Source organism: Elephantulus edwardii, unplaced genomic scaffold (assembly GCF_000299155.1).
Source record: "Elephantulus edwardii isolate Elephantulus edwardi_28Jun2011 unplaced genomic scaffold, EleEdw1.0 scaffold00087, whole genome shotgun sequence".
Taxonomy (NCBI): Eukaryota; Metazoa; Chordata; class Mammalia; order Macroscelidea; family Macroscelididae; genus Elephantulus; species Elephantulus edwardii.
In genome coordinates, this window is record NW_006399837.1 from 2,550,844 (window position 1) to 2,575,905 (window position 25,062).

Genomic DNA, 25,062 nt, shown 5'->3' on the forward strand with positions numbered 1-25,062 from the left:
TACTGAGTCACTGTATCTAAAGAAATTGGCAGACACAGAAGAATTTAATGAAACAACATATGCGCAAGAGCCCATGGTGATGAAGGAAGTTCAAGCTGTTCTGAAGGAAATAACAAAAACCAAGGCCCTTGGAATAGATGATATACCAATTGAAGTATTTCAGATAACAGATGCTGCCCTGAACGTGCTCACCAAGTTGTGCCAATAAATCTGGAGAACAACCACTTGGCCAACTGACTGGAAGAGATCCATATTTGTTCCTATTCCAAAGAAGGGTGACCCAACAGTCTGGAAACTTTAGAACAATCTCACTGATTTCACATACAAGCAATATTCTACTGAAGATTATCCAAAAATGACTGGAAGAGCACATCAGCAGAAAACTGACAGAAGTCCAGGCTGGGTTTAGAAGGGGTCGTGGTACTAGGGATACTGTAGCTGATGTTAGATGGATCTCAGCTGAAAGCAGCAAATACCAGAGGAATGTCTGTCTGTGTTTCATTGACTATGCAAAGGCATTTCACTGTGTGGATCATAACAAAATGTGACTGACTTTGAGAAGATAGGGGGTCCCAGTTTCATGTAGTTATTTTAAAATTTACCACTTGAAAAATTACTCTAGGTCTATTAAGCATAGCAGAGTAGAATTATTGTTATACAGTTTGATAAATTTGTGAAAATGTCTGAATAACTAAAACTAAAGAACTAACTTGAATAAAGAATGGGAGGAAGAGATAGGGAAGGGAGGCAGGAAGGAAAAAAGGCAGGCACGCTGCTAGGAATGGGAGAATAAGGAGATGGTGCTTCTAAAAAGCCTTACAATTTCTCTATCTGCGGTTTGACCTGAAAAGAATAATGTTTAAACTAAGTGGTATAAAGTATAATAGTGGGGTTTTGATTCTTAAATGATTAGGAGTCAGAAATTAACACCACTTCCTTAAATAATATGAATAAATACTAACAGTGATTTTTATTATTTATCATATGCAAGCATTCCTTTAAACTCTTTATGTGCATTATCTCCTTTAAACAATCTATATGTTGTTTATGGTTATTATCCACGGTTCACAGATGAGAATAACAAGGCACAGAGAATTTACTTGTATAGATTCTTTCTATTACAGGATGGTAACCCCTAGCCACTGCCTTTGTAAATATGAAAAAAAGTACATTCTCTTATGAAGAGCTCTGCTAGCTTTTTGTTGCTGTTGTTGTTGTTTTATAAATTGTTTTTTTTGTGTGTGTGTGTACCATCAAATAGGATCTGACTGTTACAGGAGGAGATTGTCCCTCCTTCTCCAGCAGAGCATCTGGTGGATTTGAACTGCGTGCCTCTGGGATTGCAGTGCAGCTTCTTGCCACTAGGCCATCAGAGCTCCCTCTGTTAGCTTTTTAATAGTGATGCAAAGTCATGGTTATGTTCCTCTCATTCAGTAACAATTGATGCTTTCCACCTCAAAAATAAAATAAATAAGGGGAGCTCTGGTGGCCTAGTGGCAAGGAGTTGCAACTACAATCCCAGAGGCACACGGTTCGAATCCACCAGATGCTCTGCCGGGAAAAGGAGGGACAATCTCCTCCTGTACCAGTCAGATCTGATTTGACGGTACACTCACACACACACACACAAAAAAAAATAAATAAATAAGCTAATAAAAAAAAAAAAACAAACCCATTGCTCCCTTTAAATGGATTCTGACTTAGAGACTGTAGAACAAAGAATTGCCTCACTGGATTTCAAAGGCTTTACCTTTTTATAGAAAAATACTGCTTCCTTTTTAGCAATCAAGTGTCTCAACCACAAAACCACAAGAGCTTGTGAAAATACAAAGTGTACCTGGATTAGATGAGGATTACCTACATGGTATGGCTCAGCCAGTTAAGTAGTCATTGATTAGCCAAGAGGTTGGCAATTCAAACACACCCAGATACTCCCTGTGTATCCAAAATATCACATAGCCTGGACAACCTCATTCAGAAGTTTTTCTCTGCCCCCAAGAGTCACCATGAAGGAAGACTTACTCTTTTTTCATTGAAATGAACAACATGAATAAGCATGGTCATGGTCTCCTGGAAATATGGTATTGCTTTCCAACAACTGCCTTCATATTTAAACATTGAGGCACTATCTTTATGGTAGTGTTGTTGCTAGTTGCCATCACACTGACCATGACTCATGGGGACCCTATGAATGACAGACCTGAACCTGGCCCTATTCTGTGCCATTCTCACAATCTCTGGTCACTTTCTTTATAAACTACAAAAACAGTGGTTAGAGTATTACAAGAACACCTGTTTCATGCGTAGGAAGAGAAAGCCTCCTGCTTTCATCTCCCCCTATCCTATCCCCCCAGCTAACTTCCTCTCTGAAGATTGAGGTGCAACACTCTAATGGGTTCTTTTAAGTGTCAAAGATGTAAGCATTTACACCAGGTCCTTAAAGCATTAGTGGGCGTGAAGAGCTGTGTTTGAAGCTGCCTCAGGGCGCCCATATGGTCCATGTGATGTTAAGTTGGCTTCCACAAGTGATTGAGCTCGACGTAGACCGGCACATAGACTCAAAGGCTCTTTTTATTTTTACCGTGAAAAGACACCTTTTAGCCTCACGTCCTTTATGTTCACTTCTAGTGATGGAAACATTTTGGCCAATTTTTTGGAATTCCCCACTGAGGTGAATGAAGTGCTAGGTTTAGGCAGCCCACTTCCTAGTGATGGAGTGGGTCCTCAGAGCAAGATAGTTGCTTAATAAAGGCTTTGCTGAGAGGAATAGAGTTGTATCAGTGGCTTGAGTCCAAGGACAACATCTGTTGGGATGATGCAAGTCCAAGTCCAGGTGCCCTCTGTGTGTTGTATGTGACCAGGTGTTGAGTAAAAGGACCGCAAACCTAAACCTTAAAAAGGAGAAAAGTGGAAGCTACTCAATATGAAATTAGACAAAGACATTCCTCACATTTTATAGTAATTGTCACTTTGTTATCACCTAGGGAGATAGGCAGAAAATTCCGTCTTTATTTTCTGCAGGTGAGACATTATGGTTTGGAACTAGTAAGCCTGACCTGAAATATTGTCTGTCTTTTGCAAATGAGGTTAATGGTGGCTTGGGGACAGAACTGGGGACTTCTGCAAGATGAGGCAGTGTGAGTCTGGTGAGCCTAAGAGCCGAGTGGAGACAGGACTTGGGCAAGGCCACTACTTGCCACTGAAAACTAGCTCTACTGTACCCCAGCGGTGTTGTTTGTTTGTTGTTTGTGCACCAGTTCTGTTGCCTCTCCCTCAACCTGAGCTTTCTCCCACTCAGGACTTGATGACTCACTGCAGTAGCACGCATATTCAAGAGTCATGTGTGTGGTATTCACTAGAAGAGGAAAATGAATTAACTCAGAGCTGTGTCTGTTTCCCCAGGAAGGGTGAAATGACTCCTACAGAGACTGGAGCCTTAGGGTGCAGATGATGGAAATGAGTGAGACAAGAGAGGAGGTGGCCGCGGTGGTGGTGAGATTAGAGTCCCAGTGGAGAGGGTGGGTATTTACTGGAGCTCCTTGCCTCCATCCCGCAACTTGATGACTCACCATGACCAACAATGCTTTCTTGGATGAACTGGTTCATTGCACAGCTAAGATTCATAAGCTTTGGAGTAGGAGTAGGAGTACCCGCCAAGGTTCATCTTGCATCATTTTTACAGTGCAAATGAAAGATAATGTTGATAATTTACAACTGATACTGTTATTGCTATATAGTGGCTCAAGTGGTGTTGCCATTGTGGTTGTAAGGTGTTATTGAGTTAAGTACAACTCACAGAGACTCAATGGACAACAGATCTGAACCCTGTCCTATCCTGTGCCATCCCTACAATTTCTGACATGCTTGGGCCCATTGCTGCAGTCACTATATTAATCCTTCTAGTTGAAGGTCTTCCTTCATCTCTTTTGCTCATTCTCCACCTTTCCAAGCTTGACATCCTTCTCCAAGGAATAACCTTCCTAGAAACATGCCCAAAGTAGATGAGATGAATCTCTGTCATTTTGTCTCCAAGGAACACTCTGGCTGCACTTTCTCCAAGACAAATCGGCTTGTCCTTTTGGCAACTGGTATTTGTTGTTGTTGTTATGTGCCGTCGAGTAGTTTCCGACTCATAGCGACCCTATGCACAACAGCCCTAAACCCTGCTCTATCCTGCGCCAACCGCACCGCCTCTGACACACCCATCCCGATTACCCCAGTCACCAAATCAATCCATCTCATAGAGGGTCTTCCCCTCCTGCGCTGTCCCTCAACCCTCCCAAGCATGATGTCCCTCTCCAAGGACCCGTCCCTCCTGGCAACATGTCCAAAGTATGTCAGACGAAGCCCCAGAATCCTTGCCTCGCAGGAGTAGCTTGGTTTAATCCTCTCCAAGATGAATCTGTTTGTTTTCCTGGCAGTCCATGGTACATCCAGTACCCTTCTCCAGCACCACAGCTCAAAAGCATCAACTCTCCTTCTGTCCTCCCTAGTCATTGTCCAACTCTCTGATGCATAACAAGCGGTTGCAAAGACCATGGCCTGTATCAGGCGCACCTTAGTCTCCAGAGAGACACTGTTGCTCCTGAGTACCTTTGAGAGGTCCCTAACAGCAGACTTTCCCGTCGTGATACGCTTTTTGATTTCCTGACTGCTGGTACCAAGAGCGTTGGCTGTGGAGCCGAGCAAACTGAAGCTGTGAACACTCTCAATCTCTTCGTCATCCATCCTGATGCTGCCAATTGGTATTAGGAACACTTAATTTAGTGTTGCACTGCTCTTGGAGAGGCGTAATGGTGTGCATTAGTGCCTAAATTATTTGTTGCTGAATGCTAGAATTATCCCAACCTCCAATTCAAAATTTAGAAATAGTACCAGAGTTATTACTTTTCTATATTTCTTCAACTTGCATTTCATTTATGAGCGTAGGAGATAAAATAGGAACCTTAAAATCTAGAGGTTTTCCTGCATCTGAAAATAAGGAACAATGGAAATGAAAGAGCCTTTTGCAAAGATTAAACCTATTTCAGTCTCATATGTAAATATAGCAAAATAATACATTGCCATTCAGAATTTTCAAATAGTTTTATGCCTTTGCTGCCTATAGCCGCCATAATAAAAAGTACCGTAAGTCGGTGTCCTTAAAGAATAAAAATTTATTTTTCCTTAAGTTTCATAGTTCAGGAAGCTCGAAGTCTGAACTCACTAAAGTGTGACCACTTCACCCCTGAAGAATTAACTCTCCATCGTAACTCTTTATCCTTAAAGCATTAAAAATGCTTCACCTTATTTGAGTTTCTAGCAGTTACTTGCCATCTTTGAGATTTCAAGCTTGTAGACGAGTCCTTGCATGGCACCTTGGGTCAATGCTTACAACTGCTAATTAGAAGGTTAGAGGACTACATCCACTCAGAGACACCTCCTAAGAAAGGTTAGTCATTCTACCAAGTATTTTGTTGTTGTTGTGTGCAGTCAAGACAGAATTGACTCACAGCTCACCTTTCATGGCATTTTCAGAGGCTTTAAACCACAAGGAAGGAAATTGCCCAGCTATCTCCTGAGCAACTGGTGGATTCAAACCATATGATTTTGGATTAGCAGTACGACTTCTTGTCATTAGGCTACCAGGGTTCTTAACAGTCATGGAAAATTTTGTGGAACCTTGTTCTACTCTCACTTGCAGGAGATTGTCAAGAGTCAGTCAATTCAAGGACTTCTGTTTTGCTCTTTGGTTTGTTTTGTTTTGTGTTGAGCTTGAAGGTGCATCTGCCATGTGTATTTCTATTTATCCACAGGGACTTTTCCCATTGTGTGTGTCTATATAGCCCTTTTGCTCCTTCAATAAGACACCATCAAAAAATGATCAGGCTTAAAACCCAACCTACTCTATTGTTTCATTACCATAACAGAAGAAAACCCTATTTTTAAACAGGATCTTTTTTTTTTTTTTTTAGTACAAAGGTAAGGGCTTCCACATTTCTTTTCGTGAGACATGATTCACTGTACAACTCTCCTAATAAGGAACACATGTGTTCACTTCTAGACGTTTCTGTCCTCAGCCTCTACTGGTAGGAGACCATATGTTTGGGTTCTTTGTGTTTTTTTAAAAAATTCAAGATGGTCCATACACGTTCATTTCAGCTCACTCTCCCCCACAATATTGATCTTCTTCCTGTGCTCCGTTTCATTTCTTTATGGCTTCCAGTTTTCCAAGATTCATCCTTTGAACATTCCACATTCTGATTATTAGTGGATGTTTGCACCTGTTTCTTCTCATCGTGAGTCCTGCCACGTCAGCAAATGAAGTTCCTGAAAGATTTACTCCGTCCATTAGGTTGAGTGTACATTGAGATGGCAGCTGTTTCCAGCTTGCATTCTGAATACTTTCCAACTCACGGGGCTCATCCTCTGGCAATCTGTCAGGCGATTTTCTCTTATTACTCATGAGGTTTTCATAGGCCAATGTTTTCAGAAATGGATCACCAGGACCTCTTTCTTTGTCTTTAATCTGGAAGATCTGCTGAAAACTGTCCACTAAGAATGGCCCTGCTAATATTTGAAGTAATGATGACTTCCCACATTACAGCAAAAAGTGAATCACTATACCTGACAAGCAGATGAGTGAGTGGTCATGCATGGCTAATGTCTTTTTTAATACCATAAATAGAGGAAGACCATATACATGGACCTTTCAAAATGGAATATACTGAATACAATACATTGTATCTGTGGGAAGAGATAATGGAGAACCTCAACGTCATTAATCAGAACAAGGCCAGGAGTCAACTGTAGAGGAGGCCATCATTTGCTCATTTGCAAGATCATATAGATACTGAGTAAATTTAAAATTAAGTCCACAAAAGCCAGAGTATACCCTTAAGTATATTTCACCTGAATTTAGAGACTCTTACGAGAATATATTTGACTCACGGAGCACTAATTTGGCTGAAGAATAGACCAGTTGTACAATAATAGAAAAGACTTCATAAATGAAGAAAACAAAAGGTCATTTAAAAGACCAAAATGAAAAGGAAGGAACAGCAATACCGAAATGGATGTTAGAAGAGACTTTGAAGTTTTTCCTTGAACACAGAATAGCTAAAGCAAATCAGAATATTATAAAAATAAAATAGACAATTTCAAAGTGTTCAGCTTGAGAAAGTATTTTGAAGCAATTTAAAAACGCGGAGTTACAAAGCCAAAAGGTAAGAATGTTAGACACTTTTGAAGCTTAGAGAACAGCAGAGGGAAAAAAATAATCAAACCTTAAATTGTAATGTTGAGTAATTCTATGGACAGAAGAAAAAAAAAGAATGATGCAAGAAGCATTAACACCACACAAAAATGAATGTGCAGAGCAATTGCACTATAAAGATCTTTGTAAATGTTAAACATTTTAGGGAGATTGTATATGATAACAAAACAAAAAATAAAACTACTGATGGTATTGAAGATGCGCATACTTAACTGAGGACATTGATAGAAACCAATTCTTCAGAAACTGATAAAACACCTGTTAACAAATGGATGAAACATTTAAGTACTCACTCACCTAGCCAAGAAAATCAGAAAACACTTGCCTAGCCCATCAACTGTGAGTGATCAATTTTGGGTCCTTTATTAAAAAAGATGATCCAGACATCGACTACACCTGGATCTAGCAGCTGGTTCCCTGCCCTTGAAGCCATTCGTTGGCCTGCCATCTTCCTCTCTTGGTGTTTTCAGCCAGCATCCTGACTTTCTATCCTAGAATCTTCTGAGACTACAAATCCTGCAAATGGATATGCGAAAGGGGCTGATGCCCAAAGCCTGGAGACACTCCAACAAGCTGGACTGCCTGGGCCTCACCTTCTCAAGCAACTGGGAGACCCAACCGAAGCACAGACTGACGTTCGTCCACCACCACAGATGCTTGGGGAGCCTGGTGACTGTCAGGATTGCGCCCTCCTTGAAACACAGACCACCCCTGCTGGCCAACCTGGCAGAAGAACCCCTTTGCACCAGGAGAACCCTGGAAAAGCAGCGACAGGACCCCTGCTCCAAGGAGGCCATGTTGCAGGCCCTGTGGCAATGCCACAAGGGCAAGAGGAAGTTTGAGGAGCCCCTGTGGTTTGAGGTCCTGGACAGTAAGAAACCGAAGGTGATCCCGGAGGCCGGGCGGTCTGCCTTCAGGCCCCTGAAAAATGGCAAGACCCCTGCCTTCGTGCCCAGGCCAGGCTCGCTGAAGAAACAGCCTGGTACCTGGACCTGCAGCCTCTGTGAGAAGTGGATTGGTCCTGGATACAACAAGGAATCTTTCCTGAAGAGATCCCAGCCATCTCCCTTTGCCACCAAGACCCCGCTGCCCATGGCTGATAAGAAACCAGAAATGGACCCTTTCTCTAAGGCAGCAGCAGACCTGGGGGTCAACCTGGCTTACAGCCCATGCCATCAGTCTGCATGTCGTGAGGGGTAGAAAGTGGCCACTTGGATCAGAATGAAAGACCTGAGGGGCTGGTGTCAGTGTGGAAAGACTGCTGGGTGTGGTAGGTGCAAGTTGCTGGGACAAAAGCGGGGCTGTGTTATAGGTGATGAGGGGCTATTGGGTCTGGGATGATTCTTTCTGTTCACTGAGAGAAGGAAGGTGGAACAAGCCCCCCTCCCACAATTCCTCTTTGTAACTGGAATACTATGCAGTAGCTTTTTTTGCCCATTCCTGTTAGCATATTGGATCAGTTATTGTAAATAAATTGTTCTGTATTAAAAAAGAAAAAAGATGATCCAATAGATTGCAGACATTATCAGACAGCAATGTCATAAGTCAGTAAAAAAAAAAACTAGGAAAAATTTCCTTGAAGATAGTTAAAAATAATTGCTAAAATATACAAATAGAGAACTGCCAGAAATTCAGGCAAGATGGAGAAGAGGGCATGGAACAAAGACTGAAAACAGGATTTCATAAAGAGGTTTGCCCGTGCTTCCTTGGCTCTGTAAAGCCAACTGTGTGGATCCTAATTATGGATAACACTGTGTAGAAGGGAAATCTCAGTGCATTTAATTGTGCTCATAAGATGTATGTATACAGGTCAGAAGTAATTGTCCCAATAGAACAAGGGGGTACTGCATGATTTAAAATCAGAAAATAAGTGTTTCCTACTTAGATCCTTTTCATCAGGTGAAATCTTGACTTCCTCTGTGCTGTTAAGGTAAACTCTGCTTTTGAAGAGCCAGTTCGATCTCAGCCGTGCTTTGAATGAATTTCAACCTGAGGGTCTCATCTTCAGTCACTGTTATGAAGCAATGTGCCACCGGAAGTGCCTTTTTAATCTATAGGCTTTTCAATGGTGCATTGTTTCCATAAATGGCTGCTTCTTCCTCTGCATGCTCTACTGTAACCTGTCTCCCATGAATAACTCTACAAGATTTAAAAGAGTGGCAGCATAGCTTTCAGCATCACAGCAAACACAACGCACTGCAGATGGGCAGACAGACAGATGAGTAGGGAGGGCTAGCAGGCAAAAGACCAAAACTCGCCGCCGTGGAGTCAATCCCAATTCACAGCAGCCCTCTATTGAGCTGCCAGGCTATGCGTCTTTGCTGAAGGAGACGACTCATCCCTCTAACACTGGCCTTTTGAGCAGCAGAGAAACATAAAACGTGCTACATCCTGAGACCTCTTCAGAGGGTAAAGGGGTTGTTGGGATATTACCTGAGTAACTGGAGTTCAAAAGACCAAGCATTCAGTTATACCCCAAAGTCTGACAGTACAAATCCAATCAGGGGCTTCTTAACAGAAAGATTTAAAGATCTGCAAGGTTAGAACCACTGAAAACCTTTCAAAACACAATTCTGCTCTTAAGTTCATGGACTTGTTCTCCAAAGTTCTGCTTGGAAGCACGTGCCAAGAGTTGGAACTGGCTCCATGGCAACTCTTCTTTGGTCTTGCTCCAAGCTGGAGAAAATAATACTGAGACATATCTCCTTCTTAGAAAATACATAGTAAGCTTCTGTTGTTGTTGTTAGGTGCCATTGAGTGGATAACAACTCATAGTGACCCTATGAACAACAGATCGGAACCCTGTCCTGTCCTGTGCCAGCGTCAGTATCTCTAACACACTTGAGCCCATTGTGCAGTCGCTGTGTCAATTCATCTTTCTGAAGGCTTTCCTCTCTTTCGTTGCCCTTCCGCCTTTCCAATCACGAGGGCCTTTTACAAGGAACGATGCCTTCTAACAACATGGAGCTCTGGTGGCCTAATGGTAAGAATTTGTGTTGGAATCCAGGATGTACATAGTTCAAATCTGTCAGCTGCTCCATGAGAGAAGGAAGGGCAACCTCCTCCCATGTGATTAACTGCCTCTGAAAACTGACTGATGATCAACTATGGGTCAGTTCCTACTCGACAGTACTTAACAACAGCAACATGGCAAAATATGTGTGATGAAGCGTCACCATCCTTGTCTCGAAGGAGCACTCGGACAGCACAAAAATATTCATTTCAGAACTTTGAACAAGATGAAGCTTCTATTCTCAGTCGATGGAATGTTATGAGTCATCTAGGCAGAATCAACTTCATAGCTGACCCTCTAGCGGGTTTTCAGAGGCTGCAGATCACACAAGCAGAGATAGCCCGTCTTCTCCCATAGAGGAGCTGGCTGATTCAAACCCTGTGCCTTTGAGTTACCAGCCCAACTCCTCATACTTCAGAGTTCCCTACTGGATAGAAATAATGAGTAGTGAATGGATTAGATGCCCATAACTATGATCAATGAATGATAGAAATGAATGCACCTTAGAAAAGAGTAAAAATTAAAGTTAGAGCTATGACAACTCAACAGTCTTTAAATCACTCCTGATAGAACTTGAAGTTTTGTGCTTTCAAGGTAGAATTAGAGAATTCTGGGATGTAAAGATCTCCAAGGCTGTGATCTCTGTGGAAGCAAACTGCCCACCTTTCTCTTGAAGAGGAACTTTTAAGGTCAAACCACCATCCTTTGAGTAACAGCCAACGAGTAACCATCCTTCCACCAGGGATTAATTATACTAACAAATAATTTCTATTTCAAAACAAGTAAAGTCAACAAACTCACACAGCTGAGAAAGCATGAATTGGACATGAAAGAATCATCCGCTTGGCTTACAGAATGTAGTGAAAAACCACACTGGAAATTTGGCTAACTTGAACCATGGAGTTAAAAAACTCTTTCCTTAGATTAACTATTGAAAGTCTATGTATCTGGTGATCAAACAGAGACATTACACAGGGACAATAATTAAGATTCATATAGAAATTGTGTGATTAGAAGAACCCAGAGAGAGACCATTGCTTTAGCTTCATTTAGACATACTCAGGTCAAGAATTGTATCATAGCCCTAGGCAGTGGAAAGGAAAAGAAAAAAAAAAAAACCAACCTGACAGGTAGCATTTGGGTCAAGTTCCTAGAGAAACTAGTGGCACCATTAACAGAATGGGGAAATTAGGAGGTGAGGCTTTGCAAAGGAAAGTGAATGCACTCAGCCCCAGATAGAGCCTGAAAGATCGCCGTTCAGATAATCTAATTCCAATAGGAGTCAGAAATCCAATCTTGAAGCCCAGAAGAGATACCAAGATACTAAGATGGTAAATATAGATTTGAGAGGCATCCCCTGCCTAGATGCAATCACTGAAGCTGACAGATTAGATGAGAGTGTTGAGGGAGTGATTGTGAAAAGGAGAAAAGTCAAGGACAAAGACCCCAGTGTCAGTGTGTGTGTGTGTGTGTGCGCACACACACACACACACACGCATACATGCATGAAAGTAAAAACTAGACTTCTAAATAGTCACTTTTTCACCAAGCTGCATTTAAAAAAAAAAAAAAAGAAAACACATTACAACTATTTGCAGCATTATTAAATTAGTCCTCCTTAATATTTGGGTTTGCTTTAGATGATATTTTCTTTCTCTAGGGTTTTGAGGCTCTGGGGAAGCTCTCTTGTGTCATTACTAGCTGTTGTCAAGTCAATTTCAATTTAAAGTTTATTAGACAAAGTACAACTCCTCTATAAGAGAGAATGCTAGTTATTCAGTCCTTGGGAGCTGCTGTTAACACAAAGGCAATGCCACTCTGAATGTTCGTGTCCACCCGCAGCTTCATGGGAGAAGACAATCTCCACCGTGTAATTCACAGCTTTTGAAACCCTGCTGGAATGTTCAGTTGTCGTTCAATAGTGGGTGTATGTTCATATGTGCACATTAATAATAAGATGTTCTTATCAGGAAAGCAATAAATAAATACATACAACCATCTCAACCACAACATTAGCAGTATTACTCAACATGTTTGAGTCGAGTAGCGTATGCAAGCATTTACCCTCACAGCATCCCTCCCTCCACAGGCAAAGACCTGAATTGTCAGCACAGTTCACTGTCTCCCAATACAATGAAACTATTCACTATCAAACTTCGTTTTGATAACTGACTCTAAAACTTAGATCTTAACCATTCTACTTCCTTGCTTTAAGCTGGTCAATGGTCAGTCTAACCTCACCCTTTATCTTAATGTCATTATTATTTAATTAATCTTTTAAGTCTTGTTTATTTGTTTTCATTTTACTTTTTTCTTCTTCATTAGAATAGGTGGGTGTCTCTAATCCATGGTGCTCAGGCCTGTTTTTAATTGTTCTTGGTGAAACATTCTTCTAGGTTGTATAGCCCTGGCGTGTCCACTTGCTGTACAGAGCTGTGAAGCTAAACACTGTGACACTGATGTGTCAAATACGAGAATGGTTATCCATGGGGGACAGTGTTTGGTGGAGCTCCCTGGTTAAAACAAGCTTGGAAGCAAGAGTGGCATCCACTTCCCAAATAGCTTGCCTCCGGAAACCCTATGAATCTGGAGAAAGGACGAAAGTTTTACAAGTGTCCAGGTCTTTCACTCATAGGGTTGTTATGAGCCACCTATGACTCAACAGAACTTAACAATAACAACAACAATAGAATAGAGTCAAATTGACCGTTTTTTGGCTTGTAGGTCTTTGAATTTCAACACGTGGTTCCACTCCTGCGACTCCCAATGTAATCAGAATACAGAAGAGTTCCCTGACCCTACACAGCACTCCTTTTGTATTGTACTCTTTCTCTATCCTTTATGCCAGGCACACCTGATCTGCTTTTTATCATTCTAACTTTTCCTTCTTGAGAGAGGGATCTACCCGGAACCACAGAGTGTGCAACCTTTTGAGTCTAGCTTTTCACTTACTCTAATGCTTTTAAGATTCTCCCAAATTGGTGCCCCATCAGGGTTTGCGGAGTCGTTTTCCACTGTGTGAATGTAAGTTTGTGTATTCGTTCACCAGCAGGTACACATGGGCATATTTTCCAGTTTGAGGAGATTAAGACTAAATCTGCTATAAATAGTCCCAGAAGGAGTTCAAGTGAACGTAAGTTTCCATTTCTTTAAGGTAAATATCCAGGGAGGGATTGGTTTGCTGTATCATATGGAAAAAATGTACTTGTATCATTCTTATGTCATTTTTGCCAAAGTGTTGGACAGAGATGCTACCTGTTGTAAAAGTCCTCTTGCATTCTAAAATAAACTGCAGATTCAGAAAGAATGAGCTCCTAGTATAAGTTTTGTGGCGGATAGAATGGAGAAAGGATCAGTTGAAGAGGTACAGGGAAGTCCCCCAGAATATTCATTCTCTATTAGCTGCAGGGAAGACACAAGAGGCCCCTTGCTGTTCTGTCTGTGACTCATCACATGGTGAGCTTTGCCATAGTTGAGGCCAAAACTATTTTAATTAACTCCAAGTCCATGGAACAAAAATGTTTTCCTAAATGGAGAAGTGAAATCCTTCTCTCTGGGAAGCTACAACCTTAATGGAAGCAATGCTAACAATTTTAAAAACTTAGAATGTTTTAAAAATGCAGAGACATATGCATTATTTTAGACTTTAAGGATTTTCCAATGGCATATGTGAGTGTGTTTATTGAAAACCTCTCTGTTTCAATGTTCTGAAGTTATAAACACTAATTTAAAGTCTTCTGTAAATATTTAAATATGAATGATATCCTTTTGTAAATATAATATCTTATAAAGAAGTGGTGAAGTGTTATTAGTTCCATACTGGGAATTTTGAGGTCATTACATATAAAACAAATGTTTAATGTTAAGCAAATATCCCTCTACATAAATAATGAAACCTAAAGTTATGCTTAACAAGAGCTGTACTGGCTTATGAAGTCTCTGTGATTAAGGGCAATGCTCATTTGACATGCCTAGAGTAATTATTATGACTGATGATTGTTAATCAGTCAAATTCTTCATGAAATGTTTTAAAGTATGATGAGTTTGTTAGGTAACAAATATTAAACATTCTTGTATTGCCCCGTTACAGAATAAAAGCATAAAGGGATTAAGTAGTAAAAGGTGTGTATAAATATAATGTTCATTTCTATCTCAAAATTGTCATTTCAATGAGGAAGTTCTGAATCTTGTGGGAGAGGTGATAGCAAAAATAAGATCACTTTTAACTTTATCTGAGATTATTAACATTATTTGAATAAAAGCAATGTGATTTAGAAGACCACCACAAGTCAGATACCTGTGAGAACTCCAAATTTTCGTTACTGTTACTTATTTTGTGGAAAGTTGGCCAACTGTTTATCGGTCTATATATTCAGAGAAGCGAAGAATACTTCAAAGTAAAACCAGATGCTGTCCTAGAGACTGTGCATTTTAATAAGTACAATTTATTGTTTTGTTATGTGCCAGCAAGTCACCTGCAACTCATTGTGACCCTATGCACAATAGTGCTGAACTCTGCCCTCTCCTGAGCCAAATTCACTGTCTCAAATACACCTTCCGCATTACCTCAGCTACCGGTTCAATCCGTCTCCTCCAGGTTTTTCCTCTCCCGTGCTGTCCCTCCACCCTTTTGAGCATGATGTCCTTTTCCAAGGACTGGTCCTTCCTGGCAACATGCCCAAAATATGTCAGATGGAGTTTCAAAATCCTTGCCTCCAAGGATAGTTGGCTTTTTGTTTTGTTTTGTTTTAAATTCATTCATTGTTGCATTTTTCTCCCACCTCACCCTAGTCCACTTTGCAATACACCCCTTGTCCCAGATTGTTATCCTACATGCAAGGCCTAAACATATATTCCTTTCAGACTGTTCTTCCCCTTATCTATTCCAATGTAGTATTCGTTATCTATCCACTTTTTTTTTCTTCCCCCAAACTCTTATGTCAGCAGTCCTGTTTTATAGCAATGGTATTATGCAGTATTTGTCCTTTTATGACTGAGATGTTTCACTCAGTATAATACACACATCAAAAAACTTTTCCAACAGAGTAAGAAAGGAAACCCACAGACTGGAAAAAACTATTTGTCCATGACATAGGTGATAAGGAACTCATACCTAAAATTTACATCATGTTCCAGCACCTCAACAAGAGAAAGGTAAATAACTCTCAGTTGCAAAACAGACACAGGATATGAATAGACCACCAAAGACGACATTCAGATAGCAAACACACACCTAAAGACCTATTCAAAATCCATAGCTGTCAGAGCAATACAAATCCAAACAACTACGAGATATCATCTCACCCCAGCAACAATAGCAAAGTTCAATAGGGAAGCAAACAACAAATATCGATGAGGTTGTAGAGAGAGTGGAAGTGTTTATTATTCAGTGCTAGTGAAAAATAGTTATTTTTAAAAAGGATAAATATGACAAAAAGTTGTTATTGTCACTAGGTGGCACCTAGTAGGTTTTGATCCATAATGACCCTCAGAACAATGAGATAAAACCTTCCCTGCCCCTTCGCGATGCTCACAATCTCTGCTATTGTCATGTCCGTTGTTAAAGTCACTATGCCAATCTGACTCACTGAGGGACTTCTCTCTCACTGATCCTCTACTTTTTCAAGTATACAACATATCCAAGGTATGTGGAACTAAAATCTCACCTTCTTGCCTCTAAAAAGTACTCTGAATGCACTTTGCCCAAGATAGATTTGTTCATTCTTTTGAAACTCCATAATGTATTAAATCTTGTTCCATAATACTGCAATTCAAATGCTTCAATTCTCCCATCATTTCAATTCATTACTCAACTTTCATGTGCATATGAAGCAACTTAAGATACCATGGCCTGGGTCAGACAAACTTTAATTTTCAAAGTGGCATCTCTAATCTTAAGCACTTTCACAATGCCAAGGGCAGTAGATTTGCCTACTGTACGATATTATTGTATTTCTTGACTACTACTTCCTTCCATGATTGTTGGTAGTGAATATGAGTTATAGGAAATCCTTGGAAACCTCATTATTCCCTGCCATCCCCAGGAAGATAACCCGCTGTGGAAAAGAGAGCCTTTCTTATGCAATATATTGAATGGGGGTGAAGTAATGAGAAAGTTTTAATGGGGGGTTAAAAAGAGAGGAGGATAATAGACATAGAGCAATGATAATGATATAAAATAGAATGTCTTACAATGATGGTATAAAACACAAAGTATACATATAAAATATGATGTATTGGAATGATTATATGCAAACTAGCAAAAATGTAAAAAAAGAAATAAAGACCTCCAAACAAAGGAGAAAAAGAAGTATTACCCACAGTAAATAGTAGTATCTCCTTGGAGGTAAGTATTCTGAAGCTCCGTCTGACATACTTCGGACATGTTGCAAGGAGGGGCCAGTCCTTGGAGAGGGACAGCACAGGAGAGGAAGACCTTTAATGAGATGGATTGATTCCGTCACTGGGGTAATAGGGATAAGAGCGTGTCAGAGATAATGAGATTGGCAAGGGATAGAGCAGAGTTTAGGGCTGTTGTACATAGGGTTGCTATGAGTCACAAGTGACTCGACGGCACATAACAACAACAGCAGCACAAATAGTACCATAGGACAATTGAGCTACTAATCCAAATGTATATGGTTTGAGTCCATCAGCTGCTCCTGTGGAGGAGGGTGGACTGTCTCATACTATGTAATTAATTTACCACCTCTGAAAACTGGGTCAGCTATGGGTTGGTTCGGATTTGATGGTAAACAACACCATAACCTCTCTGTCGGTTGCAAGTTATCTGGATGTTTCTTGAGGAATTGCTTCTTCATGAGGAGCCCTGGTGATACAGTGCCTAAAGTACTCATTTGCTAACCGAAACGTTACCAATTCTAGCCCACCAGGCAGTCTGAGGGAGAAAGATGAGACAGTCTTTGTGTTCAGCCTTGGAACCCTATGACCTTCTCGATAGATTTGTTATGAATCAGAATTGACCTGCTAGCAGTGCTGGATTGAAACGGGGTTTCCTAGAGGATTTTCGGATTCCCCGTATATTTAATTAATCCAACAGAATGTGGAAATTATGCAGCTATACCATTAAAATTGTATGCAGGCAAAATACTGCTGAAGATCATTCAAAAAAGACTAGAACAGTACGCAGGGAACTGCCCGAACTTCAAGCTGGATTTAGAAGAGGCCATGGCACCAGCATAGCGTTACCAATAAAGAACACCAGAAGAATGGCTATGTGTCTTTTATTGATGATGCAAAGGTATTTGACTGTGAGGATTATAATAAATTATTGCTAACTTTGAGAAGAATGGGAACCCTAGAAAACTTGATTGTGTTTATGCAAAACCTAGACCAAGGGGTTGTTGTGTGAACCACAAGATTTTAAATTAAGAACAGAATGTGTCACAGTTGTATCCTCTCTCCAAACCTATTTAATCTATATGTTGAGCAAATTATTTAAGAAGCTGCACTATATGAAAACCACTGTGACATCAAGATCTAAGAAAGACTCATCAGTAATCTATGTTATGCAGATGACTTAACTTTGCTTGCTGAAACTGAGGAGAACTTAAAAGCACTTGCTGTAGAAGATCAAAGACTGCAATGCAATATGGATTACATCTCAACAGCAATAAAGCAAAAATTCTCACCACTAGACCTATAGGCAACAGCATCATGGATAAAAGATTTGAAACTGTCAATGACTTCATCTTTCTTGGATTCACAATCAGTACACTTGGTACCAGCAGTCAGGAGGTCAGGAGACATGTTGTCTAGGAAAATGCAATCCAAGACCTCTCCCAGTTATTGAGGAACTCTGAGGTCAGTTTGAGGACTCAGGTGCACCTGATTCAGCCCATGGTCTTTTCAATCACTTGCTATGTATTTGGAAACTAGCCAATGAATACGTTATAATACTTTGCTTTGTGAGCTACCCTTTGAAATCTTCTGTTCATCTCTTTTATTGAAGCATTTATTCCATGTGTTTTAGCTTCTTGATGTTCAACTGCAAATTTCAGAGTCTGTCTTCTGACATTCTCCTCCTTCCCCTTTTCTCCTTTGTCTTTGTAATGACCTTCTGCTTTCTTCATGGATAGTATCCTTGACATCATCTTATCTGGTTCTCAATCATTTGTGATCACTGCCTCAGCCCTACTCTTGAGATGACTTTTAAATTCAGGAGTGATAAACTCAAGGTCATATTTTGGTTCAGTTTGAATTTGAACTTGCACATGAGCAGTTGATGATCTGTCTCATAGTCAAGCATCTGGCTTGGTTGTGTTGTCTGCATAGCTAGGGTAATAAAAGGAATGATCCTCATATCAAACCTTAAAAACAAACAAGCAAAACATTACTGTGAAATCTGTTCCAACTCCTAGTGACACTCTGTAAGGTTTCTGGGGTTATACAATCCTACAAGAATAGCGTGCCTATCTTTATCTTGGAAATCAGATAGTAGATTCAAACTATAAAACCTTTCAAAAAACATCTCAACATGTCAGGTACTATGCCATCAGGCCTTTTTCTTATTAAGCATCAGGAGATATTAACAGACTAAGACAAGGACATAATAACACAGAAAGAGAGACATTTTAGGACTGCAGAGTGGAAGAAAAGATTACCCAACTAGAATGAGAATGTATGATGCAAATATTAGAACCAGGATAATTTTGTAGTGTTTTAAGATATTTTATTTTCCAGTATCACCTGTATCCATGGTACTAGAGTGGAAGGACCTCCTTTTTACCAGGTAGAGAAATTGGGCCTCCATCATGAGGCCAAAGCCTGGAATGAAGAGGGTTTGTTCAAGAGAAGAAAGGGATACTGGATGGAAAAACAAAGAAATGTGGAGTACCAGGAAAGAACCAGAGGAAATCAGAGCCAAAAAAAAAATCTCATTTGGGATTTCAGAGTATGTATTCCCTGGGAGCTAATAACAGAGATCAGTATTAATATTCATAACAATAATATTAAACTGATTGGCCATCTGTGATTCCTTTTCCCACCTTGGTTTAATAATAACATTGTCTTTAAGCCAGATGCTCTGGGAACAGATGCCTGGCTTCAATTCACTGATTAACTGAGGGTTCACATTTGTTAACACCATTAGGGAACACACCATATACGGGGCAGGGAGAATGAAGGGTAGGAAATTATTGTGCAACAAACCATTCCATCCACTTGGAAACACTTTCTCATTGATATTTGGGTGGTCTGCCTGGGGATACAGGTGTTTGATGGTGATTTTCCACTCGCACAGAACATGCTAACATGCACAGAGCATTCTAACATGATGACCATCTACTTGGACCATCCATTTTCACAGAGATCTATTGTTGCCGGAGGGATCCTGGCCTTCAAAACTGCACTCCCTCGTTCTCAGTGGAAAGCACACAACAACATTCAAGATGCTACATACATACTGTGTTTAAACCAGCTGCTCTGGATTCACCTCTGTCACACAGAGATTCAAGCGTGTCAGGACAGAATATTGTTCCAAAGGATCTTCCATGGTTGCTTTTCCTGAAATAGTTCACCAGGCCCTTCTTCTGAGGTACATCTGGGTAGACTCACGCCATCATTATTTCTGTTGGAGGCCAGCGATCTTCTCCACCAGGGGAACTAACTGCACATATTAGTATTCATTCGTGCTACACACCCATGCTTGTGGGAGTGGTAAGTCTAACTCTAGAATCAGAATCAACCTTTGTGCATTTATCAGTTGTTTATAATAAATAATTATGTTACGTCTTTAAAAAGGGACCACAGGAAAACTTCCTGGAGAGAGCAGGTGAAAAAACAAAAACAAAACATGAAAACTTAGAACAAAGTTTACAAACATATAAAAGGATGCTAGTCATCTTTCTATCCCAGGAAAAACATCCTTATGGTGTAACTTTGATCCAAACAATAGATTGACCTATCAGGTGAGTATTAACACAAGAGAGGAAGCCCTCTGTGGAACAATCTGCTGTACAAGATCAAAAGGGCAGCATTTGCCCAAAGAAATAGCACAAATGTGGGAAGGGGTAGCATAAAGGATTCATGGGATGGAAAATGACGGGAAAGAATGGATAAAAGTGGAGCCATATCATGCGTACTGTAATTAATGTCAACCTCTTCAATGCCCTTTATCCGAAGGAGCTGAATCTAAAGGACAACTTAGCTATTCATCCATACTTAAGCTTTTAGGACAAGTGATACTATACTAATCCAACTAAAAGATAGTCCAACATGAAAAGCTCAGATATTCTTAAACCTAAAATGCCAAGCATTTGTATTAATAATTCTTCATCATCATACATGTGATTATACTTTTTTTATAGTTATCAATCATATTTTCTACATCTTTCCCACACAATACACCTATGTCTTTGATATTGGTTTCAGATACTTCATTTTTTTAGCCAGTAATTTTCCCATCAGGGAGCTCTGGTGGCAATAGTCTTTTGAGAGTTGAGCTGCTAATCCAAAGGTTTCCCCTTTCTAGAACTTCCAACTCACTAGTGGCTCCCCTGGAGAAAGATGGGCAATTTCCTCCATATCATTTACAGCCTCAGGAACACAATGGAAGGTCAGTCGTGGGTTGTTTATTGTGAGTAATTAAAGGTACAATTTCCCCTTATCTTATTCAAGGCAAAATGTCTACTGTATAAACTTAGATACAGAACAAAAGCATAGCTATAATGGACATGAAAAACAATGATGTCAATCTAGATACTAAGGTGTGCCTGGTCCAGGCCATGAGCTTCACAATTACTTGCTATGCATCAGGGAGCTAGGCAATGACTAAGGATGATAGAAGAAGAATTGATGCCTTTGAGTTGTAGTTCTGGAGAAGAGCCTTGAACATACCATGGTCCACCAAGAAAACAAATAGATATCTGTCTTGGAGAGAGTGAAATCAGATTTCTCCTTGAATACTAGGATTTTGAAGCTCTGACCCACATACTTTGACCACGTGGCCAGGAGGGACTGGTTTTTGAAGGGCGTCATGCTCAGAATGGTGGAGGAAAAGCATAGGAGAGGGAGACCCCAGATGAGATGGATTGATAGAGTAACTAGGGCACAGGGCCAGGTGTGTTGGAATCAGTGAGACTGGCTCAGGACAAGGCAGGCTTCAGAGCTGCAGTACTCAGGGTTGCTATGAGTTGATATGAGTCGCAGGAGACTCAATGGCACATAACACCACCACCCACCTAGAGAACCGATATACTTCCTTTCAAAGTTTGTGTTGAATGAATAGAGATTCTTGATTAGTCTATCTGTGTAACCAGAAGTCAGTCCTGTCATAGGTAGTAGGAGTAATTTAAAATTGATTTTACTTTTCTGTTGCTAAATAATAAAAGTAGGCCTAATGTTCTGGTAGAGGGTAAAACTGTTAGATATATTGAAGATGATGCGAAAGTTCATCATCATTAATTACCAATACAATTGGGTATAAGAAGGAAAAAGGTTCTTAAATGTTTGCTAATCTGCTTAACAGTGAGTCTTGGAACTCCTTTGAGCGCCTCAAGGAATGTTTTGAGAATCAGGGGGCCTTTGTACTTGACTTTTCAGCTAACTCTTTGGGTCGATGACAGCTGCTCTTGCCATTAGCCCTTTCCCTGACCTCATGGTCAATCGCAATCGCCTCAGAGATTTCAGGAAGAGAAACTATTACTTTTAAGGTATCTGGACGAGGCCTGCATGTGTGCAAATTAATAGGAGACCTGTTTGCTGGGCTTTATTCCCTTTCTTTCTTTTGGTTACAAATTGTCCCCATCCATATGTGACAGGCACATCTGGTTACCTACTCTAACGGATGAAACAGCGGATCTCACAGGAAGAGGAAGCCACATAATACTCCCCAGGAATGTTTAAAAGAGGATTCCTCAGCTTTCTACAGAAAACAGGAGTCAAAAGGGGACATCCTACACCGAAGGATAATTTGCCTGCTCCCTCTCTTAGTGCATCAAGTTAAAATATAGAGAACAAGCTGATGTTAACTAGGATGGATCAGGAGTACAAAAATACAGGAAACAGGTAAAGTCTTCAATAGGCTGCAAGGAGAGGCTTGAAGTAAGTAAATGTCCTTACTCTGAATCTTTCTATGTTACGTAGAGCCTGGAGGTTGTGCATACCCACTCTCTTCAAATCTATTGCAACTGAGTCCAGATAGTAATCTATGGTTCAGAAACTAGTTTGGAATGCTTTGAGATGGGCATCAATGACCCCATGTAATCAATGTCCACCTCTCTTCATCGTTCATGGTGTCCTTTGATTATAGTCAAGAAGAATTTTCTATATTCCTTGCGTGGTAAAAAAATGATTACATGTCTGGCTGCTAATTCACAGTTTTGGGGCTTACGTCTACTCAAGAACATATTAAAAAAGATTTTTTTTTAATTTTTATTGTATTATTTTCACGTGTACCGTCAAATCAAATCTGACTGGTACAGGAGGAGATTGCCCCCTCCTTCTCCAGCAGAGCATCTGGCAGATTTGAACCACGTACCTTTGGGATTGCAGTGCAGTTGTCTTGCCACTAGGCCACCAGAGCTCCCTAAGATTTGTTGTTGTTGTTTTTTTTAAAAAGGATCTGTTAATTCTTGAAAATCAGTCACTGAAAACCAGGTGGAACATACTTCTGTATTTGCTAATATAGAGGTGACATGAGTTGAATCAAGGTGACAGCAACTGACATTGGTTTAAAGAGCTCTGGGGGCACAGTGCCTGACGAAGTGGGCTGCCAACTGACTCACCAGCTGCTTTTTTGGGAGAGAATTGAACATTTGCACCTGGTAAGATTTACTTCCTAAGAAACTCAATGTAGAGTCACGGTGCCTCAATATCAGCGTGGCACTTGTGGGTTTGCTTTTTTCTTTGTTTCCTTGCCTGCTTGTTTTTATAAGTTTGGTTTTTGTTTGTTTGTTGTTGTTGTTTTTAATTTGGAGAGGGTGTGGCTCTCGTTCCACAATTCTTAGTGAGTCTTGCAGCTTGCCCCGACCCTGCACTAGTCATTAATTCCACCATCAGGTCATCTTGAGGAAGATGAGCAGTCTAGTCCCATTTCAACCGATGGCTTTGAAAGTCTATGGAGGGTCTCTGTTAGCAGGAAATGTGTGGATAACAGTGACATTTGACTATGACAAACTGTGAAAAAAAACCATTAAGTTTCAGAAGATCGGTCGTTCACAAAGCCTGACATGCAAGAAGCCTAAGGATAAAAAAGAGAATTGAAATGCTGAGATTATTGTTGTTGACAGGTAATACTGAGTCTAGTACAACTCATACTATGAGCAACAGACCTGAAATATTTCCTGTTTGGTGCTATTGCTGACACACTTCAGCCCATTGCTGCAGTCACTGTGTGAATCCATCGGGTAGAGGGTCTTCTCCTCTTTCACCAACCCTCCACCTTCCCAAGCATAATGTCTTTCTCTAAGGAACAGCTTCTCCTAACAACATGTCTAACATAGGAGAGAGGAAGTTTCTCTATATCTGCCTCTAAGAAGCATTTTCCCCAAGACGTATGTTTGTTTTCTTGGCAGTCCACAGGATAGATAGCATTCTTCTCCAATACCTCAACTCAAGGCATCAATTCTTACTGATAAGGAGGGCAATAATAGCAGAGTAGCAATAAGAGTATGATGCTGGTAGCTATAGGAGAAAAAGAAAGAGGAAAAGGAAGTGAGAGATTGAATGTGGAACTGGAGCACAGCTGCATAGAGCCCTTAAGCAGAGGTGATATGGACAGAAGGATGAAGCTTTCCTCTCCGCCACTCAGGTGATGTCCCATTGCAAGGTTGACCAAACAAGACAAGAAGAAGAGTGATGAAACTCAGTAACAATTTTAAAGGAAATGGAAAATTAATTCTGATTTCCTAAAAACCTAGGAAAATTCCATTCCTGAAATGCCTTTCACATTCATACTGGTCATACTCTTAAAATCTCTACAAAGGAGAATGAGTTCACGACTACCGTTGTGAATGTATTTTAAGATCTCAACCTACATAAGAGCTGAATATACAAATCAGTAAGAATCACAGATATGAATTGATAAAATAAAAATATTTAGATATAAATATTTAGATATAAATCAATGATCATTAATTTTATAAAATACAATTTATGGGAATGATTGTATGAAACAAAAAGTGAGTGAAAGAATGTGTGAAACACAATGTATATGATTTTTTAATGCAAACCAATAAAAATTTAAAAAGGGGTAAAAAGATTTATCACATGCTGTTGTTGTTAAGTGCTATTTAGCTGCAGATGACTCATAGTAACCCTATGAATGAAAGACCCAAACACTTGAATGACTTTCATTGTTTCTCCAAGTTCATAGAGTTTCTGGAGGCAAGCTTTTCCAGAAGTGAATTTCACTCCTGCTTTCAAGCTTGTTTTAATTGGGAAGCGCCACCAAACACTGTCCACCTTAATCACATGGGCTAAATAACAAAATAAAAGAGAGTTCAACAAGTGTTAAATGCCATAAATAGCTCCTGAGTACATGAAAAAAAAAAAAAGAAACTGTTGTTATGACTATAAAATGTAAAAAAGTCTCTCCCATGATATTACAAGGAACGGCAAGTATAATCAAGGAGAGATAAGTCAATAATTACAGCACTTAATTCAGAAATTCTTGATAGAATATTTAATCATTTCCAATAGAAATAAAATATAAATCCACCTCTGAAGCATTATTTTTATAAATAATTATTTATAAACTATCATTTATAAAGACTGAGACATCTTTACTTGTGGAAGTCAGATAAGCTTTTCTAAATTACAGAAGTGAAGCGTG

At 40.1% G+C, this 25,062-nt stretch overlaps 1 protein-coding gene across 1 annotated transcript; it reads left to right on the top strand.

The window, feature by feature from the left end:
- Positions 1-7,783: 7,783 nt before the first annotated feature.
- On the top strand, positions 7,784-8,455 carry LOC102870155 (POM121-like protein 2-like). Its single transcript, XM_006890312.1, has one exon. It carries the CDS (start codon positions 7,784-7,786, stop codon positions 8,453-8,455), a length of 672 nt encoding a protein of 223 aa, XP_006890374.1.
- Positions 8,456-25,062: the final 16,607 nt, after the last annotated feature.

Bases quoted from the DNA above. Each gene is read 5' to 3' on its own strand.
- LOC102870155 (XM_006890312.1), top strand. From the start codon at position 7,784: ATGCGAAAGGGGCTGATGCCCAAAGCCTGGAGACACTCCAACAAGCTG.